A 21,898-nucleotide genomic window follows, 5' to 3' on the forward strand; every position below is an offset into this window, starting at 1 on the left:
ATGGCGGTGGGAAGCGAGTTGTTGTGTTTCGTGACATTTCTCGCAGGTTTACACAGATCATGTGGCATAATCTACCAACAACCTGAGCAGATACACCTGTCATATGGCCGTAAGTGTTTTTGCAGCATCCTCAAAGTAGTATCTATATAATCTGTATGGCTTCTAAAGGTTATATCTTCCGTAGTGGTTGTGTTTTCTGTCTTGGGTACTTTCGGAAGAAACTTTAGGTGAGCTGGGGTAGGACTTCCGCCCGTTTCCCCCCTTAAAAATATATATATATGATTAAACGGCAATGCATACATATATGTTTTTTGGAGGGTACGGGCGGATGTCTTTCCAGTAAACAGAAGTTTCACCAGGTGCTTTAAATTTATGTTCAGCTGTCATGGCTATATAGTTCTTTATTTCTGAACAGGTAGAGGAAAAATGGTTTCGAATACGGACCTTGCTTATATAAATCCTGATCCAGTTCTGTTGATCGTTTTAGACAACACTTTGTCCTGCTTCACTGACAGAAATATCTGTGAACATGAATTCAAGGTGTGAGATAATACTTGATATGATTAATGTAGATTGGTCTCACCCCATTTGTCAGATACTCCATTTAGCATTAACATCACAAATCCCACGGTTGAGTTCTCCCATTGTCCAATGCTTGTAACCCAAGTGGTAAAATGGATTACCGTGTTCGACATTATAAGCGCCCATGACGCTCTCAAAATTAGTAATAGGTTGCTCTTACTAGAATTTAATTTTGGTGAGAACCATGGGAAAGATCATAAATTTTGTGGTTTATGCTGACAGCCTGAAATGATACTAAAGAAAAGTCAATACGACAATATTTGCTAATATATTGGCTAGTGAACAATCCCAGTTAGCATCCTTTCCGATTGATCAATGTACACAAGACTTATTTATTCGTACACACACGTATGTTTTATGCACCCTTAATTATGGGCAGTTAAATTCTGGAAAATATATCTGTCATGTATAATACGCACATACTTTCCTTTTGTATCATTTCTGGCTGTCAGCATAAACCACAAATTTAACGATCTTTTAACTCTGTTTTTTTCTGACCAAAATTATATTCTAATAAGAGCCCCCTATTTCTAATTTTGAGAGCGCCCTGGGCACTTAATACGTCACATACGGTATATTGTTTTTCCTCTTTTCATTTTTATTGTGTGAACCTTTTAAGTTTAAAATCCTGTCTTAGTTTATCAAGCAGGAATTTGAAACAGATCTTACACCATTTATGTAATGTATCAATGAGGAACAGTTACATTTTGTTGGATATCAGTGACGGAGACAAGACATGTGTTACATTGAGCAAGGGCTGCTGATGTCATTTGACACCAGAACTACAACAGCCTGGCCTGTGAATCATCATCACGTTTGTAAATGTAGCAAGATAAACGGGCAAATATAAACAAGTATATTTATGTGTTCTTAAATTGGTAATCGATATGGAGATGGAAAATAGTATCTTTCTGATACAACTTGTCTCTGATGATATTTTTATCAATTAGCGTGTACATATCAGGACTATCAAGCTCCTCACAGCGATAGCCAGTTTGCGGAGTTCTCTATACCGAGTGTATAACAAATGTGTCACACGCTGGGAAGGAACTTGATGGTATCTGACTGACATTAATACAGGGTATAACTCTGATTAACTCATGAAAATGTAAATCGGGAATATATTGCCATTTGTATCGCAATACAGGTGAAAGTATGGCAATATATTGCCCTACATGCTGCTATAAAACTGATCAATGAGAGGCGACTAATGGGGTCAAGCGGTCAGGCTCGTCCCATAAGCAGTAAGCAGTAAAATTTAGGGTACTTTTTCGTCAAGCAGTAATTTTTCTTCTTTTTCAATAAAATTGTAGCGAAATTTTTTTGGGTCGCATATTTGTTTCACAAAAATGCCAAATGAATTTTTAACAAATATTATAATATTATCACCAGGTTATTTTACCTTTTGGTTTCATCCTGACAATTCATATTTTTAATACCTGGTAAAATCTCAAATCGCTTAACATTCTAGACTGGTCCCCTGTGTCAGTTGCGCAGCCTGCTTTCTGTGGTGTAGCAATTGAGTCTTGAAGACAGACTGTTTTTGACCATTTTAATCATTTTACGATAAGCAGTAAATTATTTATTTACGGTGAGCAGTTATTTTTTGGTATTTTCCATCAAGCATTTACGATAAAAAAAAATTGTTTTACGTTAAGCATTAAAACCCATCAGGACCCTCTATTATGAGTAATGTCTCTGCTGTGTCCCTTCTATTGACCAATCAGATTCTACTTCTCATATCACTTCCATTTGGACTAGCAACAAACACTGTGGACCAGTAAAATAAGGTTACACAAGTTCTCTGGACCAGTCTCAAAAAGAACTTCTAAGCAGGGTGGTACTACGGTGTCGACGTCAAGTTAATTTGGTCAGAAAGTCCTCCCAGAAGAGGGCGGCCTCATAGTGTTTTTTCTTGCTTATATCCATCAACTACTGGTAATCCATAAAAAGTAGAACCACTTCGCAACGTGTTTGAGACAAGTAGGCAGGGCACAGAATTTAGGCAAACATATTTGGTTTGTTTCAGGTAGTGAGGGTGTACGCATCCATGCATTTGCAAGTCATAACGATGAAATTGACAACGCTCCTGTGGACGTGTGATACTCATAAGACTATTAAGGGTGTATGTGGCAAGTCAATACCACAATTCTCTAAAAGTCATTTGATAGAGGTTAATTACAAACAAATAAACTTGTCAAAGATAGGTAAACGTAGCCAAATCATACATTTTCAGGCTTGAAAATTGGGTTACAATGTCATCAATTACATGGAGAAAGAGTGTACAAATATGTCTCAAGTATTGTCTAAAGCTAGCATTGCCACTGGTATGTTAGACTAACACCTAGCCTCTGAACATGCTGAAATAAACATATTTTACAGAGAAAAAAACATTTGTTTACCTATAGTTATGAATATAATAAAAAAGAGCCCAGAGACATTCTTTACAGCCTGATACTGCAGTAATCTAGACTTGCCAAACATTTTGGACTTGCATGGGCAGTATTAGATATATTTGTTTCAGTGTCTGTATGGCAGACTACTGGTCTGTCTGTCACAATACTTCTCAACTGGTATACAATACCCGTGAAGATCCGGAGTGGAATAAGTCTCCAGCAACCCATGTTTGCTGTAAAAGACGACAATGCTTGTCATAAGATGCGACTAACGGAATAGGGTGGTCAGGTTCACTGACTTGGTTGATGCATGTCATCGTATCCCAATTGTGTAGATTGATGTTCATGATGTCAATCACTGGATTGTTTGGTTGAGACACGATTATTTATTTACAGACCGCCGTCATATGGCTGGAATATTGCTGAGTGCGGAGTTAGACAACAAACAAACAAACAAACAAACCTCATACATAGCCATACAGGGTTAACTGTCATGTCACAACTCAATTTATCCTGGCTTACCATTAGGAATTAGAAAAACAAATTATAAGCAGAAATCTTGGGGGTTGGTATCAAGAAGTAGAACCCAAGAACATGTGTAAGCCAGTGTGTATTTTCCAGCTCATTTTGTTAAAATACATACCATATTCGACGTAATAAGCGCCCCGCTCTAATAAGCGCCCACGGCGATATTTGCTAATATATATTGGCTAGTGCACAATCCCAGTTAGCACCCCTTCTGACTGATCAGTGTACACAAGACTTATTTATTCGTGTATAATGCGCACTCTATTTCTAATTTTGAGAGGGCCCTGGGCGCTTATTACGTCGAATATGGTAGTTGCAGTATTGTATTACAGATCAATTACATGCGTTTGTTTCATAATCAAAGTGAAGACATGCGGTCACTTCATCCACAATATGTAGAGTGGAGAAGTATAGGCGTGATAGTTGAATGTCAGTCCTCTCGTCCCCACTAGATCCAAACAAACATTAAATCGTTGATCTCTTCAAACGATACCGACATGTCCTATAGGTTGTGGCCTCCCATTCTCCCAGTCTAAGCTTGCAACATGCCTATATCATCCTGTATATCATTACTCTTTGAACAACAACACAAGTACCATATTAGACATAATGAGCGCCCCGCTCTAATAAGCCCCCATGGCGATATTTGCTGATATATTGGCTTGTGAACAATCCCAATTAGCACCCTTTCCGATTGTTCAATGTACACAAGACTTATTTATTCGTGTATAATACGCACTCATGTGTTTTATGCACCCTTAATTATGGGCAATTAAATTCTCGAAAACATATCTGTCGTGTATAATACACACAGATTCATCTTTTGTATCATTTCGGGCTGTCAACATTAACCACAAAATTTATAATCTTTCAATTCTGTTTTTTATCTCACCAAAATTATATTCTAAGAAGAGCCCCCTATTTCTAATTTTGAGAGCACCTGGGCGCTTTTTACATCAAATACAGTCATGACACTTAGCTACAGAATACAAATTGTCATTGTTTAACATGCGAGTTCACTAGCAGCAGATGTTGCCTTGCTAGAGTAAATGGCCATTAACCAGAACATATTAATAATTCCACACAAACAAATCACAATCGCATGAATAGTTTGTATGATTTCATTCTTTGATGGTGTGCGAGGTGTACTGATTGACGTGATTACTTTCTCTTTTCCTGCTATTGAGCAATGTTCTTCCTCACTGCATGTTGAACTCAATCATTTTTGTCCCCACTTTAATGCTAGTTTATGTCATGTTAAGTGAAATGTGTTGCCAGTTGAGATTTTATTGCTTGATTTCCATTGTAAAATAAGATCTGCTGTGCAGTGTTGCAACCCTTGGGCACGCCAGAAACCTGATCGTGGGTTCGAATCCCTATTGGCCCCGGTTTTGTTTCTAGGTGTGTCAGCAACATGGTAAATATATAACACCTGCATCACTTCGGGCTTTCCTCCCACAAGCTGACATGCTGTGATATAACTGGAATAATGCTCAACATGCTCAAAGCCGTGTTAAACCCAACTCACTCAGTCAGCCGAAATTACACTTTAAAACAGCAAAATGGTCCAGTCCACAGCTAATTCCTTTAACACTTCTAATAAATGTATTTAATTTTTATCAACAATTATCAATGTAAATTTCTTAATCTCAGACTCTTAACCATGTTTTGTTTTTACAAAGCAGAAGATACCCAGTAATACATTACTGTTCCAACTTCTAAATGGCGTTAATAGCAGAAACCCATAAACCTGTTTTATCACATGTGGCTGTTAATAAATATGTGAGTTTCCTTGGCTTTTCTTCTTATCTCTTCGACCGCCTCCAAGGTCTAGTGGTAGAGCGTCTGCCAGGACAGCGGAAGGTCCGGGCGCTCGACATTAAGGGGCTAAAACAAGGACTGGTCGGCTTGGAGTCAGTATACTATGTCTGAGTGGGGTATTCATGTTAAACTGTGGCATGGTATCTCATTGAGCTAGCACTATAAATCGGCATCAGTCCGGACTAGTACAAGCAGCCACACACACACACACACGTGCATGCAAGTTGCTATATAACTCTCACCTTCTAATGCCTTCTCTTGGGCTGTTCTTGTCGAATTTCACTGATGCAACATACCATTATTCCCCTACTTATGCTGCTCACCATAACAACACGAATCTCCACACAAGCTACTATTGTCTTCTGTGTAAGTTTAATGTATATGTGGACCTCATGGTGTTCATGTTTATGTAAATTATTGTGTCACCATTATTATATTGCATCCTGTAACCATGGTAACTAATGTATTTTGGAACAGGTGACCCTACCCAGATGATAGTGACATGGAGCACTGTAAACTCCACAAACTCTTCCATCGTGAAATATGGCCTGAGTCCGGCCTCCGTCAACCAGCAGGCCACCGGCTACAGCACCCACTTCGTGGACGGGGGGACGGAGCACAGGGCCCAGTACATACACAGAGTTGTCATCACCGGGCTTACTCCCGGACAGAAATACTGTAAGTATGTGTAGAGAGTTACGATCACCGGGCTTACTCCCGGACAGAAATACTGTAAGTATGTGTAGAGAGTTACGATCACCGGGCTTACTCCCGGACAGAAATACTGTAAGTATGTGTAGAGAGTTACGATCACCGGGCTTACTCCCGGACAGAAATACTGTAAGTATGTGTAGAGAGTTACGATCACCGGGCTTACTCCCGGACAGAAATACTGTAAGTATGTGTAGAGAGTTACGATCACCGGGCTTACTCCTGGACAGAAATACTGTAACTATATGTAGAGAGTTATGATCACTGGGCTTACTCCCGGACAGAAATACTGTAAGTATGTGTAGAGAGTTACTGTACGTATATGTTGGGAGTCAACCTTAAGCCTTAAGGTCTTTACCTATGTGGAACATACTACCATCAAATGAGGATATAGTTTACAAGGTGGTTATCTGGTCTGGCACAATACAATTCATATCCTGTTTGTTTTTATTGATCTAGATTATCACTGTGGGAGCTCCTATGGCTGGAGTGATCCATTCAACTTTACTGCCATGCCAAAGGGGAATAACTGGAGCCCTCGCTTGGTCATGTACGGCGACATGGGCAACGTCAACGCCCAGTCTCTGCCCCGCCTACAGAGAGAGGTGGATATGTATGATGCTGTACTACATGTAGGTAGGTATCCATGTTGCCACACTTGGTGTCCATGTTGCCACACTTGGTGTCGATGTTGCCACACTAGGTATCCATGTTGCCACACTAGGTGTCCATGTTGCCACACTAGGTGTCCATGTTGCCACACTTGGTGTCCATGTTGCCACACTTGGTGTCCATGTTGCCACACTTGGTGTCCATGTTGCCACACTAGGTATCCATGTTGCCACACTAGGTATCCATGTTGCCACACTTGGTGTCCATGTTGCCACACTTGGTGTCCATGTTGCCACACTTGGTGTCCATGTTGCCACACTTGGTGTCCATGTTGCCACACTTGGTATCCATGTTGCCACACTAGGTATCCATGTTGCCACACTTGGTGTCCATATTGCCACACTAGGTGTCCATGTTGCCACACTTGGTGTCCATGTTGCCACACTTGGTGTCCATGTTGCCACACTAGGTATCCATGTTGCCACACTAGGTGTCCATGTTGCCACCCTTGGTGTCCATGTTGCCATGCTTGGTAGGCTACCCATGTTGCCATGCTTGGTGGGCTACCCATGTTGCCATGCTTGGTAGGGTCTCCATGTTGCCATGCTTGGCAGGGTCCCCATGTTGCCATGCTTGGTGGGCTACCCATGTTGCCATGCTTGGTAGGCTACCCATGTTGTCATGCTTGGTAGGCTACCCATGTTGCCATGCTTGGTAGGCTACCCATGTTGCCATGCTTGGTAGGGTCTCCATGTTGCCATGCTTGGTAGGCTACCCATGTTGCCATGCTTGGTAGGCTACCCATGTTACCATGCTTGGTAGGCTACCCATGTTGCCATGCTTGGTAGGCTACCCATGTTGCCATGCTTGGTAGGGTCTCCATGTTGCCATGCTTGGTGGGCTACCCATGTTGCCATGCTTGGTAGGGTTATTAAAACCACTTAATTTTCAAACATTTGTTTATTTATTGAAAGTTGGGACTGACAAAAATTAGGGAGGACTGGTAATTTTTTGAGTTGCCAGTCCCCAAGGACTGACAGTTTCCAAAGCCAGCGGGAACACTGCCTTGTGTGATGTTTATATTCCGTGATATTTAAGTTAATGGTATTTGGCCGGGAGAACAAATTTTCTAATAATTATAATAATAATACTGTATGGGTAGTTAGTGTAAGTATACCTTCAAGTTGGCATAGACAGCCTACCCTCTGTGGAAGAGCAGGATTTGAGGCTATGATTCTGAAACAGTTGTCAATTCTTCAAATTTGTGACAAACTGAACTGAAAAAGCTGACTGAAAATGTCAGTTTTGTTTCGTTCAACATGACTAGATACAAACTAGAACTAGTGAAATAAAGTTTCTAAAAGTCCCAAATTGCTAATGTTGTAGTCAGCATGGTCAATAATGTGGGATTGTATTTATATTTTTCTGGTTATAATGTCTCGAAACATACACATGCAGTAAGTTCATGTATATAATGAAGCTGTTTCAGTTGTGTTCTGGACATTAAAAAAACTTGTTCTATCTTGCAGGAGACTTGGCCTATGATTTGGATGCGGTAAGCAAAGAGCGTCAGAAGTAACTTGAAATATTCTGAGGTTAACAAGGTTATACAATGTATCAAACTTAATTTTGTTTGTAACCATGGTAACTGTTCAATGAATATTAAAAACATGTCAGTTAAAAAATTATGAGAGTAATTCAGGTGAAAGTACATAGATCCTAATCAAAATTATAGCTAACATAGCAATCAATATTTAGAAAAACTCTTAACTCCAACTGCAAAAATATATAATAGTGGTGAAGGGGTGAGATGATACATCAAGGTCACGATACAATACATATCACGATAAATAGGTAACAATACAATACATATCACGATAAATAGGTACCGATACGAAGCATATCGTGATAAATAGGTAACAATATGATTCATATCGTGATAATTAGGTAACGATACGATTCATATCGTGATAATTAGGTAACGATACGATTCATATCGTGATAATTAGGTAACGATATGATTCATATCAGGAAACACATATTTACGTCAATTGCGACGCGTGAAGACCCGGGGAAGAATAGGTCTTCAGCAACCCATGCTTGCCCTAAAAGGTGACTATGCTTGTCGTTAGAGGTGACGGGATCGGGTGGTCAGGCTGGCTGACTTGGTTGATGTATGTCATCGATCCCAATTGTGTGGATTGATGCTCATGATGTCAATCACTGGATTGTCTGATCCAGACTTGATTATTTACAGACCGCTGCCATATAGCCAGAATATTGCTGACTGCAGCGTTAAACAACAAACAAACAAACAAACGTCAAATTGCATTGAAACTTCTTGACTAAAAATTTTTCAGAGCATGTTCTTGAGGAAAAGCTAGCTGTAGACACGTTTGTAGCTGCTATTAGTAGTGAATTTGGAATGCTAATGACCACACCGTTTGACTGACAAAATTCCCAGGGGTCATTAATCGAGTAGTAAGTATGATAACAAGTGTATTGACTTGTATCAATACAGAAGAAAAAGTATTGTGTATCGTATCATTGCATGAAAACTTATGATGCACTTACGATGGTGTACCGATGTATCATTTCACCGATGTATCATTTCATCAATGTATCATTTCACCCTAACATCATACAGTGCATGCTGTTAACATGTAAGATGTCTGGAACAAGGGGAAGTCTTCACCCCTGCATCCAGTCTGGATCCACAGTACACATCTTGTTTATTTCACTTTCAGAACAACAGTCGAATAGGAGATGCTTTCATGAGACAGATTCAGACCATCGCTGGTTATCTCCCTTACATGACCTGCCCTGGCAACCACGAGAACGCGTAGTGAGTGGGTTCAGCTTTAGCACCGAGTTTGGTTATTTATAACAAGTCTAAATCAAAAGGCTAAGTTGATTAACCTGTAAGATGAAGATAGCTTTATGTGGATATTTCGGTCGAATGTACAGCACCAACTCCTATAGTTTGCTTCCACTTCGTGGCGGGGGATAGTAAACATGATTTGTTTACATGATTCATATCAATAAACAGATTGTTCAGAAAACAAGTGTTATACCAACAGAAGAACACTTATAGTGACTAATGGCATGTACGTGATTGGACCAGATTGATGGTACATGGCACGAGCCATGGGACCATCATTCTACACTTACAAAATCCTTGGTTTGTCAGTGAGTGAGTAAGTGAGTTGGGTTTAACACCGCTTTGAACAGTATTCCAGTTATATCACAGCGTGTCAGCTTAATGTGGGAGGAAAGCCCGAAGTGATGCAGGTCTCAGACGTTTACCACTTCGGAGAAACCCACGAGCACGTGTATGGTGCTGACAAACCTAGAAACATAATCTGGGCGAACCGGGATTTGAATCCACAATCATAGGTTTCTGTCTAGCACAAGGGACGCAACTCTGCACAGTGAATCACGGCACCTTAGACGACTGGGCCACCCAAGCCCCCGGTTTGTCAGTACCATACCTGTTCTTGTGGGTTTTATGAAATTGGTGAGCTTCTTAGATCTGCTTCACTGTTGTCTTTAGTCCTCCAACATTAAGCTGTTATGATGTGACTGAACTAAGTGGTATTAGCACTCACTCACTCACTCACTCTACCCCACTCACTCACTCACTCCACCCCACTCACTCACTCACTCACTCACTCACTCACTCACTCACTCACTCATGCCACCCTACTCACTTGTTCCAGCAACTTCTCCAACTACAAGAACAGATTCACCATGCCCTTTGATGAACAGTCACAGCACATGTTCTACAGGTGAGTGTCAATACGTCCCAAGATCCGGGGTAGAACAGGTCTTCAGCAACCCATGCTTGCTGTAAAAAGCAACTATGCTGTCATAAGAGTCCACTAACAGGATCAGGTGGTCAGACTCACTGACTTGGTTGATTCATGTCATAGTATTCCAATTGCATGGATCAATGCTCATGATGTCAATCACTGGATTGTCCGGCCCAGACTTCATTATTTACAGACCGCCGTCATATAGCTGGAATATTGCTAAGTGCGGCATTAAACAAAAAAAACAACAAACCAACAACAGGTTTTGTACTCAAACCAATGCAGTCAATATTGACAATGAAGCTTGCAACACTCTGAAGTATTTATACTACCACCTCAACCCTGCTTCACCAAGTTTATTTTTATTATTCATTTAAACTTCTGTCAACTGCAAATTTCATAAATTTTGATTAAAAATAATGTATTTTTCTTAGTCGACTTACATGGGTAAAAGAAAAAAATCCCAGTAGATCAATAGAGAAACGAAAGTAACATTTTCCCTGTACACGTTAACTCTGAAATACTTACACAAGGCCACTTTTTTATACTTTGTTTATCAAATTATATTTAATTTAATAATTTAATTTAATGACCACTCGCCATGTAGTTTGGGAATAAAGATATGTAAATCGTGAAATGACAACAAAACTAGCTGCCTAATATTATTATGAATCTTTAAGGATGGATTTTGTATTTCAGTTTTGACATCGGGCCGGCCCACATTATCTCGCTCAGCACGGAGTATTACTACTATCTAAAGTATGGGTTCGGGCAGCTATTGATGCAGTACGAGTGGTTGGATCAGGACCTCATGGTAAAGGCTATGCTGTGCATTATGACCTTAGAAACAACAGATTCCACAATGATGGCATCTTCCTGAGGCAAGGGAGTTGACTGACTAGTTTTAAAGTCCAGTTTCCACCCTTGCCTAACTAGGCTGGAATTATCGAGTTATATTTTGGCTGGACTAATGAGTCTATGCATAGTCCAATCAAACTAGCGTAACGAAATCGACATTCGGTTCATAAACAACATGGCGACTGCCGTTCAGATTTCGGTTGATTGCAGGATTTGCAGAGCATGTGTACCGTCAACTGGATATCGACTGATATATATCTGTTCAGTTTTTTAATCATTTAAGTGATTTGATGCACTTCGTGACATAAGACCCTCTTTATGACGGGGGCACGGGTGGCCCAGTCGTCTAAGGCGCCGCGATTCGCTGTGCAGAGTTGCGTCGCTATGGCACGCCAGAAACCTATGATTGTGGGTTAGAATCCCGGTTCGCCCCGATTATGTTTCTAGGTTTGTCAGTACCATACGCGTGCTCGTGGGTTTCACCGAAGTGGTAAACGTCTGAGACCTGCATCACTTCGGGCTTTCCTCCCACATTAAGCTGACACGCGTGATATAACTGGAATACTGTTAAAAGCGGCGTTAAACCCAACTCACTCACTCCCTCATTCTTTATGACATTATAGATGTTGATTATTGAGCAGATTGTCTTGACTGGTAGCTGCCATTTTGTTTGAAGAAATTGCAAGTGATATGAGAGATGGAATCTGATTGGTCAATAGGAGCGACAAAACTCGTAGTAGCCACTGGTGGTGCTACGATCGAGCCCAGACATTCCAGCCTAGTTCAGCAAGGGTGGAAACTGGACTTTTACAGTCAGTTAAATCCCTTGCCTCGGTGCAGTGATGGGGGAAACCTAGTGGTTTACATATACCACATTTGCCGTATTTAGCGCCCTACGACAATAAGCACACCTTGACCAACTTCTAGACCAATCTGTAATTCTTTGTAGGCACCAGCTACTGAGCCTGAAAATTAACCTGACAGTTGTCCATATTTTCGGTATATTACAGATTTGTTCAATAACCCAGCAGTGAAGAAGGCATATGTGATTGCCTAGCAACTATTATTGAAACAGTTTTAGTTTCAATGGTGTTTGAACTAAATTTGTTCACTATTGCTCACCGCTTGAACCCACAGAACAAATTCAACTCACTGTTTATGATTTTAATAAGAACCCCCATTTGTCAATTTTCTAATCGCCTAGGAAATATGGTAGGTTTGATATCCCTTATGGGTACAGTCAGGTAAGTCATTTCATTGGGACCTCTGCCATTTTAGCATGCTTAGGGCAGGAGTATCACGAGGAAACCTTATGCAGTCACTCCAGGGTGACTGGGTAGTTAATGTGGATTACTTCAAGTAGGTGTATGAGGCTAAAAAGAATGATTGTTTATTTCCATTCTCCCGGGCCCCCCACCCCAATCTTTAAATATTCCGTGTCTCGACCACGCAACCCTAGTAGTGAAATGCTGCAATACTTTAGAAGAACATGTTTCACTGAAATTATTGTAAACAAAATTTGGTAACATACCAGCATGAAAAATCTCCCCCACAAAAAAAACACCTGCCTGCACTATATTTTTTAAAAGCCATTGCCTGAGAACCAATTCTATATTTTTTAAAGCCTGAAGTAAAGACACAGGCTCACTCCCCCCGTCCCCCTCAAAAAAGAAAGAAAGAAACAATGTGTGGAGCCCAGTTTTGGTATCTCCCCCCTTCAAATCAGCACAAACACTTTATCAAAGTTTGAAATTTTGGTGCTACATGAGATCATTATTATTATCATTAATATTATTTCACCTATCTGACAATCTCAGAAAGCGAATCTGCCCGAGAACCGAGCAGAGCGGCCGTGGATCATCACAATGGGGCACAGACCCATGTACTGCTCCAACAATGACACAGATGACTGCACAAAGAATGAAACTTTGGTAAGAAGTAGGATTTAGTTTCTGCCAAATAAGTTGAGCTATTCCCATTGTTTGCCTCAATCCATGCAAGCAATTCCCATTGTTTGACTCAATCCATGCAAGCTATTCCCATTGTTTGACTTAATCCATGCAAGCAATTCTCATTGTTTGACTCAATCCATGCAAGCTATTCCCATTGTTTGCCTCAATCCATGCAAGCAATTCTCATTGTTTGCCTTAATCCATGCAAGCAATTCCCATTGTTTGACTCAATCTATGCAAGCTATTCCCATTGTTTGCCTTAATCCATGCAAGCAATTCTCATTGTTTGCCTCATCTATGCAAGCTATTCCCATTGTTTGACTTAATCCATGCAAGCAATTCTCATTGTTTGCCTCATCTATGCAAGCTATTCCCATTGTTTGACTTAATCCATGCAAGCAATTCTCATTGTTTGACTCAATCCATGCAAGCTATTCCCATTGTTTGCCTCAATCCATGCAAGCAATTCTCATTGTTTGCCTCAATCCATGCAAGCAATTCCCATTGTTTGCCTCATCTATGCAAGCTATTCCCATTGTTTGCCTCATCTATGCAAGCTATTCCCATTGTTTGACTTAATCCATGCAAGCAATTCTCATTGTTTGCCTCATCTATGCAAGCTATTCCCATTGTTTGACTTAATCCATGCAAGCAATTCTCATTGTTTGACTCAATCCATGCAAGCTATTCCCATTGTTTGACTCAATCCATGCAAGCAATTCCCATTGTTTGACTCAATCCATGCAAGCTATTCCCATTGTTTGACTCAATCCACGCAAGCTATTCCCATTGCTTGACTCAGTCCATGCAAGCTATTCCCATTGTTCGACTCAATCCATTCCAATTGTTTGTCTCAATCTATGCAAGCTATTCCTATTGTTTGACTCAACCCATGCAAGCTATTCCCATTGTTTGACTCAATCCATGCAAGCTATTCCTATTGTTTGAATCAATCCATGCAAGCTATCCCCAATGAATTGTCTGGTCCAGACTTCATTATTAACAGACTGGCATCATATAACTGTTTGACGGGAATAGCTTGCATGACCGTTTTTGATTAAATTAATGATTTTAATTGTTACAATCTTTCATGTATATTTGACTCATTTCATGCAAAGTGTTCTGAATGTTTGACAATTAATTCATGCAACCTATCCCAATGTTTGACTAAATTCATGCAACCTATCTCAATGTTTGACAATTAATTCATACAACATATCCCAATGTTTGACTTAATTCATGCAATGTGTCCCTATTTTTTTATGTCATATCATGCAATTAGTCCTCAATGTTTGACGCAATCCATGCAAGGACTCCGCAGTGTTTGATTGTCCTTGTTCCAGGTGAGGGTAGGCATCCCGTTCCTCCATATCGGCGGCCTGGAACACATGTTTGACAAGTACGGCGTTGACGTGGCGCTGTGGGCTCATGAACACTCTTACGAACGCCTGTGGCCTATCTACAACAGGAAGGTCAGTTTCTGCCTTTACCAGAATTACCGCCTCCATGGTCTTGTGGTAGAGTGTCTGCCCAGAGAGCGGAAGGTCCGGCGTGCGATTCCTGGCCGCATCATACCGCCGTCTCCATGGTCTTGTGGTAGAGTAGAGCATCTGCCAGAGAGCGGAAAGTCTGGCTTTCAATTCCCGGCCGCGGCATACCACCGCATCTCTGGTCTAGTGGTAGAACTTCTGCTCTGGAAGCCGAAGGTCTGGGGGTTGATTCCCGGTCGCGTCATACCACTTCATCTCTGGTCTAGCTGTAGAGCTTCTGCTCTGGAAGCGGAAGGTCTGGGGGTTGATTCCCGGCCGCGTCATACCAACGCATTTCTGGTCTAGTGGTAGAGCTTCTGCTCTGGAAGCGGAAGGTCTGGGGGTTGATTCCTGGCCGCGTCATACCAAAAGACTTTAAAGATGAGTGGGGTATTCATGTTAAACTGCAGCATGGTATCTCAGTGAGCTAGCACTATAGCATCGTCATCAGTCCAGACAAGTACAAGCAGCCACACACACATGCATGCTCGTCGCTATAAAAGTGCAATAATCTTAGATGCGACGTTAAAGCCCATTTCACTTGACTCTATCAGAATTCTCTGTTTGGACTAGATGGACTTTATTTTGTTGGAATAGATTTGGAACCCAGATTTCAGAATAATATCATATACTCAGAATTAGTACTTCCTTTTGGCTTATAATACTTTTGTTTATCTAATAATGGATAGTGCAATCATTACAATAAAAACAAACTGTTAAACTTATAAAAAAACACTCATAAAACACTGCAGGGAGAACATACCACTCAGGGCAGTGACCCTCACGGTTTATTCTCCCTGCAGTGTTTAATTGTACAATAAACAAATGAAGATTATGAAACATGTTTGTAAATATATTACTATATTTTATGATGCAGGTGTACAACGGCAGCTACGACCACCCATACACCAACCCAGGTGCCCCTGTACACATCGTCACAGGGTCAGCGGTAGGTCCTGATTCCTTTCATCAATGCTTTGAAATGTTACATGTTTCTGTTTAGTTCGTGTTTCAGTCAGTGAGTTACAACAATCTCCTTAAAATCAGATCTTAGCTCTCGCTACCGCTAAACAAAGATCTGAGGTCATCCCATTACGGGTCACGTCGGACCGACCTTGCGCGAATTGTGACCGACTAATGGAAGGATTGACAAGAAGTCGACATTAGCCAATCAGAGGGCAGCTTTCTCATGCTTTACGGAACTAAATTCAAATTGGTGACTACACTTCGAAACATATTTTGAAAAAGTCTCGATTAAAAATTTGAAACCTGAACAAAAGAACATTCTTGAATGGCAAATGTATGGTCTAGATTGTATGGATTCAGTCGTTAAACCCCCTTAACTATCGTTCGGAATACCCGGTGTTAAAGTTTTCGAGGTTGCATGAATCGAAATCACATTGCGACTGTCACTTTCATGATCTGGTAAGCGACGCTCTGATTGGTCAGATGAAAGGTCGTTCTGACGTGACCCCTAATGGGATGTCCTCAGATCTTTGTTTAGCGGTAGCGAGGACTAAGATCTGATTTTAATGAGATTGTGAGTTACAGTTGATTAGAATATTGTTGGATCTTGTGGGTAACATTTTAGTGACAATTACTTTATTGCATACTTTTCATCTTTAATTCATTTTCCGGAACAATGATGACCCTTGAATCAAAATGCTAACAAAATTAAGACATAATGTTTTTCTCTAGGGGTGCAAAGAGAGGCTTGACCCTTTCAACCCGAACTTGAATCCTTGGTCAGCATACCGCGCCTCCGACTACGGCTACACGCGAATGACCATCCACAACCACACCCACATTGACTTCCAACAGGTGTCTGACGACAAGGTGAGTTGCTTAACAACACCAGGTGTTAAACAGTGCTAAACCGTGGCTAGTAAAATATTCAAAGGGCTAGTGGTATGGTAGATTTGGGTATATTGTGGCATGATATAAAACCATGGATTGGAAGGGGGTATATGAATGGGTGCTGTCCGTCATTCAGTCTGTCCATCACGATTCTTTTCCGCAGCAGAACTAAAAAACCATGAGAGATATCTTAACGGAATTGGTGAACTCGTGCCTTTTGATAGTTTGGAATTATTGTAAAATTTATTTTTCGAGTTTCCATGGCAACGACTTGACTTTGACTGAAAATGGTGGTAGTGCTCCTTTCCGGAGCAGATCTTGAAAACCGTATGATATTGCTTGCACACAACTAGACATATTGGCGGGGGATATGAGTATTTCATGCTTGTTAGACTTATAATCAGAGCTTATACATTTGGCATAAGTAACAAATGATTATTGATCACCTGATTTGTGAAATATTCCATTGTTAGAACTTTAGACATATGGTGTATCCCATATATACAGGGTTAAGCACTATCAGTGATGTCGGATGTCATTTCTGCTTCTTTGTTTCCTGAATCAACCTGAGCTTTCTCAGACCACAAAATGTGTCATCACATCTGAAATGGATCCGTAAAGGTCTGGGGTGGAATAGATCTTCAGCAATCCATTCTTGACATCAAAGGCGACTATGCTTGTTGTAAAAGGCGACTAAAGGGATCGGATGAACAGGCTCACTGACTTGGTAAATGCATGTCATTGTATCCCAATTGTGTGGATCGATGCTTATGAGAGCGCAAAGATGTCATACAGACAGACTGGCAACCAGAAGGTCAAGGTCAACTCCGGCTGACTTCTGGACCCTGAAGTGTGTTGTTGTGCATGAAACTGATAATATAACTGTCGGTGATGATCAAGACGGGGACAACGATGTCACGCCATGTTAACAAACAAACACTGATAATGATCAGAAAATAAAAAAAGGTGCCATGTCAAACACGAGCATGAATTTTGTGTCTCGTGACAAACAGATTTTGACTGGATGAAATTTGACAAGTGTTCAAATATAATTTATTTTAAATATTGATGTGAGGCAGGGACAGGTTTTCCTGGAAAAGTTGACTTTTTGGACAGAACTAACAAGCATAAAAGGGAAAATATTTACACTCTTGTCTTGCAATAGTAGATGACATTATAAATGCAGAGATTGTTTTCTAAACATTATTCAGTTGCACAGCGGTTTGGTGAAAATGAAACAAAGGGAAATCAGATCTTAAATCAAATCCATTAGAAACCAGGAAATCATGTTTTTGTGTCTTTATTTTCCATTAAATTAATGGACTGAGAGATACATAACTGTTAATGGCGACTAGAAGTACATATATTAAGCTAGTGTAGAGCCTTGTGTGTTATGAATGTGATTCTCCAAACATACAGGAAATGCACTGTGGTCAGTTGGGCTGTAACGATTCACCGATACCTATGATATCATTGATACTTAGGTACACACTATACTTGAATGATATTGTGATATGCTATAAATAGAACAGGAACTAATAGAGTTACCTCCCATAATGGCAGAACTAGCATAGCGCCACCTGTAAGCATGGCAGAACACGGATGTGGTAGCGTCGACTAACTGTTACATTTTATAACCATCCCTTCATTAAGCTGTTTTTTTCTTGTGGTTTTTGAGATAACAATAAATAAATGTATGAAGAAAGAGATGTTAGTGCTGTATTTCAGTGATTTCATCATTTCTTATTGTTTGAAATTTGGTGAGTGAGTGAGTGCTTGAGTATGGTTTTACGCTGCTTTTAGCAATATTCCAGCAATATCACGGCGGGGGACACCAGAAATGGGCTTCCCACATTGTACCCATGTCGGAAATCGAACCCAGGTCTTTATTTGATGTGGTGTATCGTGATACCAGTAGTATCATCAGTCCGTATTGTAATACGAATCATATCGCAAGATACCAGACAATATTTTCAGCTCATGTGGTCAGTTATGATTTCTTGGGGCTTCTGGAGATGGTGTAGAAGGGGCTTCTTCTGTTGCAAGTAGTTTTTAGTTAGCACCCCTAATGTCTGGCGTTTGTTGTGTTTCAGAACGGTGAGATCATTGATAGCTTCACTCTCATTAAAGACAAACATGAACCGTACGGCCTAGGCAATGCCTAACTAGATGTCCTCCATCAACCATCGAAACAGCTGAAGTCATTGTTATCCTTACATTGTTATGTAGTGAATCTGGTTGAGACATATGTGAATTATAATTAGTGATTTTGGTTTTATGCCGATTTTAGCAATATTCCAGGAATATCATGGTGGGTATCCATAAACGGGCTACACACATTCTACCCATGTCGGGCATTGAACCTGGGTCTTTGGTGTGACGAGCGAACGCTTTAACCACAAGGCTACCCAACCACCCCATGTGAATTATATGTCATGTGGATGAAAGTGGATGGGGACCAGTGGATGATGATTGGAACTCTGGGGCAGGAAACATTTAAGACCCACATTTATTCTAAGAGTGAATTTTAATGAGGCAGTGTTGCTGCCACTGTGTCCTAACGGTTGAATCATTGGTCTTTGTATCAGTCACAGGTTTGTCTGTCCATCACAGGCCACTTTGACATAGCTGACCTCTGCGTAAAACAACATTCATTCACTAGAGCCTGGAGGAGGTCATGGTGTTTGTGACAGGGCCAAGAATTGCAGTGGTGATAAGAGTAATGTATTCTTGACACAGAGAGTAATGTATTCTTGACCAAAGACTGATAGTGACGAGAGTAATATGTTCCGATACAGACAGTAATGTATTCTTGACCAAAGACTGATAGTGACGAGAGTAATATATTCCGATACAGACAGTAATGTATTCTTGACCAAAGACTGATAGTGACGAGAGTAATGTATTCTTGACCCAGACAGTAATGTATTCTTGACCAAAGACTGATAGTGACGAGAGTAATATATTCCGATACAGACAGTAATGTATTCTTGACCAAAGACTGATAGTGACGAGAGTAATGTATTCTTGACCCAGACAGTAATGTATTCTTGACCAAAGACTTATAGTGACGAGAGTAATGTATTCTTGACCCAGACAGTAATGTATTCTTGACCAAAGACTGATAGTGACGAGAGTAATGTATTCTTGACCCAAGACTGTAACCTACATTTTTGTAGTCAAGTCACTCCCCATATGAACAAACATGACATATATTTCTATGGTTAATATTACACAACTTGTTTGTGATTTCATACCAGTTCATATCTAGTCGGGATGTAGGCCTTGTATTGTTTAGCAGTGTTTAACAATGTATCTGTGTACAGTTGATTATTGGAGTACTGTGTCATATGACATAGTACATCAGTGTATTGTACGCTGTACACACGGGTATCAAGAAATTCATTCCACCTGTCCTTCAGCATTAGGAGAGGGTTGGCTCCAGCAATGAACATTGCAAACATTGCAAACATTGCAATGAACATTGCTAGAACATACAAAACTTTCATTCACTAAATATTGTGTGTTTGACTGTTTAAGGCTGTGATTGTCCGAACGAGACGAATCTCCCACCTCGCTTTTCCTCTAGTCATAACCAAAATTGTAAAAGTCAAATTTGACATTTATCTTAAAGCTCTCAACGCTACTGTCGAACCAGTTCGACAGAGAGTGTCACTATCCGTGTTGCTACTGTCAAACCAGTTCGACAGTGTGTCACTAGCCGTGTTGCTACTGTCGAACCAGTTTGACAGAGAGTGTCACTATCCGTGTTGCTACTATCAAACCAGTTCAACATGTGTGTCACTAGCCCTGTTGCTACTGTCGAACCAGTTCAACAGTGTGTCACTAGCCGTGTTGCTACTATCAAACCAGTTCAACATGTGTGTCACTAGCCCTGTTGCTAAGTACTGTCAAACCAGTTCAACAGTGTGTCACTAGCCCTGTTGCTACTGTCGAACCAGTTCGACAGTATGTCACTAGCCGTGTTGCTACTGTCGAACCAGTTCGACAGTGTGTCACTAGCCGTGTTGCTACTGTCGAACCAGTTTGACAGTGTGTCACTAGCCGTGTTGCTACTGTCGAACCAGTTCAACATGTGTGTCACTAGCCCTGTTGCTACTGTTGAACCAGTTCGACAGTGTGTCACTAGCCGTGTTGCTACTGTCGAACCAGTTTGACAGTGTGTCACTAGCCGTGTTGCTACTGTCGAACCAGTTTGACAGTGTGTCACTAGCCGTGTTGCTACTGTCGAACCAGTTCAACAGTGTGTCACTAGCCGTGTTGCTACTGTCAAACCAGTTCAACAGTGTGTCACTAGCCCTGTTGCTACTGTCAAACCAGTTCAACAGTGTGTCACTAGCCGTGTTGCTACTGTCGAACCAGTTCAACATGTGTGTCACTAGCCGTGTTGCTACTGTCGAACCAGTTCAACATGTGTGTCACTAGCCCTGTTGCTACTGTCAAACCAGTTCAACAGTGTGTCACTAGCCGTGTTGCTACTGTCGAACCAGTTTGACAGAGTGTGTCACTATCCGTGTTGCTACTATCAAACCAGTTCAACAGTGTGTCACTAGCCCTGTTGCTACTGTCGAACCAGTTCAACAGTGTGTCACTAGCCGTGTTGCTACTGTCGAACCAGTTTGACAGAGTGTGTCACTATCCGTGTTGCTACTATCAAACCAGTTCAACAGTGTGTCACTAGCCCTGTTGCTACTGTCAAACCAGTTCAACAGTGTGTCACTAGCCGTGTTGCTACTGTCGAACCAGTTTGACAGAGTGTGTCACTATCCGTGTTGCTACTATCAAACCAGTTCAACAGTGTGTCACTAGCCCTGTTGCTACTGTCGAACCAGTTTGACAGAGTGTGTCACTAGCCGTGTTGCTACTGTCAAACCAGTTCAACATGTGTGTCACTAGTCGTGTTGCTACTGTCAAACCAGTTGGAGATTACTTAAATCTGTGAATACACGTAAAGTAATGTTTACATATCATTTGTACATACATGTGGTCTTTGGAATATAATCTAGTTATTTGTTTGAATTTTTTATATTTTTTTTGTATTCCTAGTATATCTGTTAATGGGAAGTAACATAAGTTTTAAATATGCTTTCTTTGCCAAAGAATGGTGTGACTTTGTTATTTAAGTTTATCGGTACTTAAAAAAATTTAAAACTGACTTTTAATGGTATGTTTGTTTATATATTTTCTGAACATGTTTTATACTGTTATTGTGATACATG

General features: G+C 40.7%; 1 protein-coding gene across 3 annotated transcripts; it reads left to right on the plus strand.

The window, feature by feature from the left end:
* LOC139442878 (acid phosphatase type 7-like) lies at nt 1–20,528 on the plus strand. Of its 3 annotated transcripts, XM_071223781.1 has the most exons (12): nt 1–109; nt 5,805–6,005; nt 6,498–6,674; nt 8,180–8,205; nt 9,398–9,495; nt 10,370–10,438; nt 11,162–11,276; nt 13,138–13,251; nt 14,616–14,744; nt 15,679–15,750; nt 16,500–16,637; nt 18,752–20,528. In XM_071223781.1, the coding sequence occupies exons 1-12, from the start codon at nt 1–3 to the stop codon at nt 18,821–18,823; spliced, it is 1,320 nt and encodes a 439-aa protein (XP_071079882.1). In that variant the 3' UTR covers nt 18,824–20,528. The 3 variants fall into 3 exon arrangements, with proteins under 3 accessions (XP_071079882.1, XP_071079884.1, XP_071079883.1); XM_071223783.1 differs by lacking the exons at nt 1–109; nt 5,805–6,005 and adding an exon at nt 6,203–6,221 and having other exon boundaries at nt 18,752–20,527; XM_071223782.1 differs by lacking the exons at nt 1–109; nt 5,805–6,005 and adding an exon at nt 6,312–6,329 and having other exon boundaries at nt 18,752–20,527.
* The last annotated feature ends 1,370 nt before the right edge of the window (nt 20,529–21,898 follow it).

This window comes from Haliotis cracherodii, unplaced genomic scaffold (assembly GCF_022045235.1).
Source record: "Haliotis cracherodii isolate W230 unplaced genomic scaffold, xgHalCrac1.p SCAF_5, whole genome shotgun sequence".
Classification (NCBI taxonomy): Eukaryota; Metazoa; Mollusca; class Gastropoda; order Lepetellida; family Haliotidae; genus Haliotis; species Haliotis cracherodii.

Coding starts and splice junctions, on each gene's coding strand:
- LOC139442878 (XM_071223781.1), top strand. CDS start 1: ATGGCGGTGGGAAGCGAGTTGTTGTGTTTCGTGACATTTCTCGCAGGT. Junction 9,496..10,369: donor GGCAACCACGAGAACGCGTA/GTGAGTGGGTTC, acceptor CACTTGTTCCAG/CAACTTCTCCAACTACAAGA. Junction 15,751..16,499: donor ACATCGTCACAGGGTCAGCG/GTAGGTCCTGAT, acceptor GTTTTTCTCTAG/GGGTGCAAAGAGAGGCTTGA.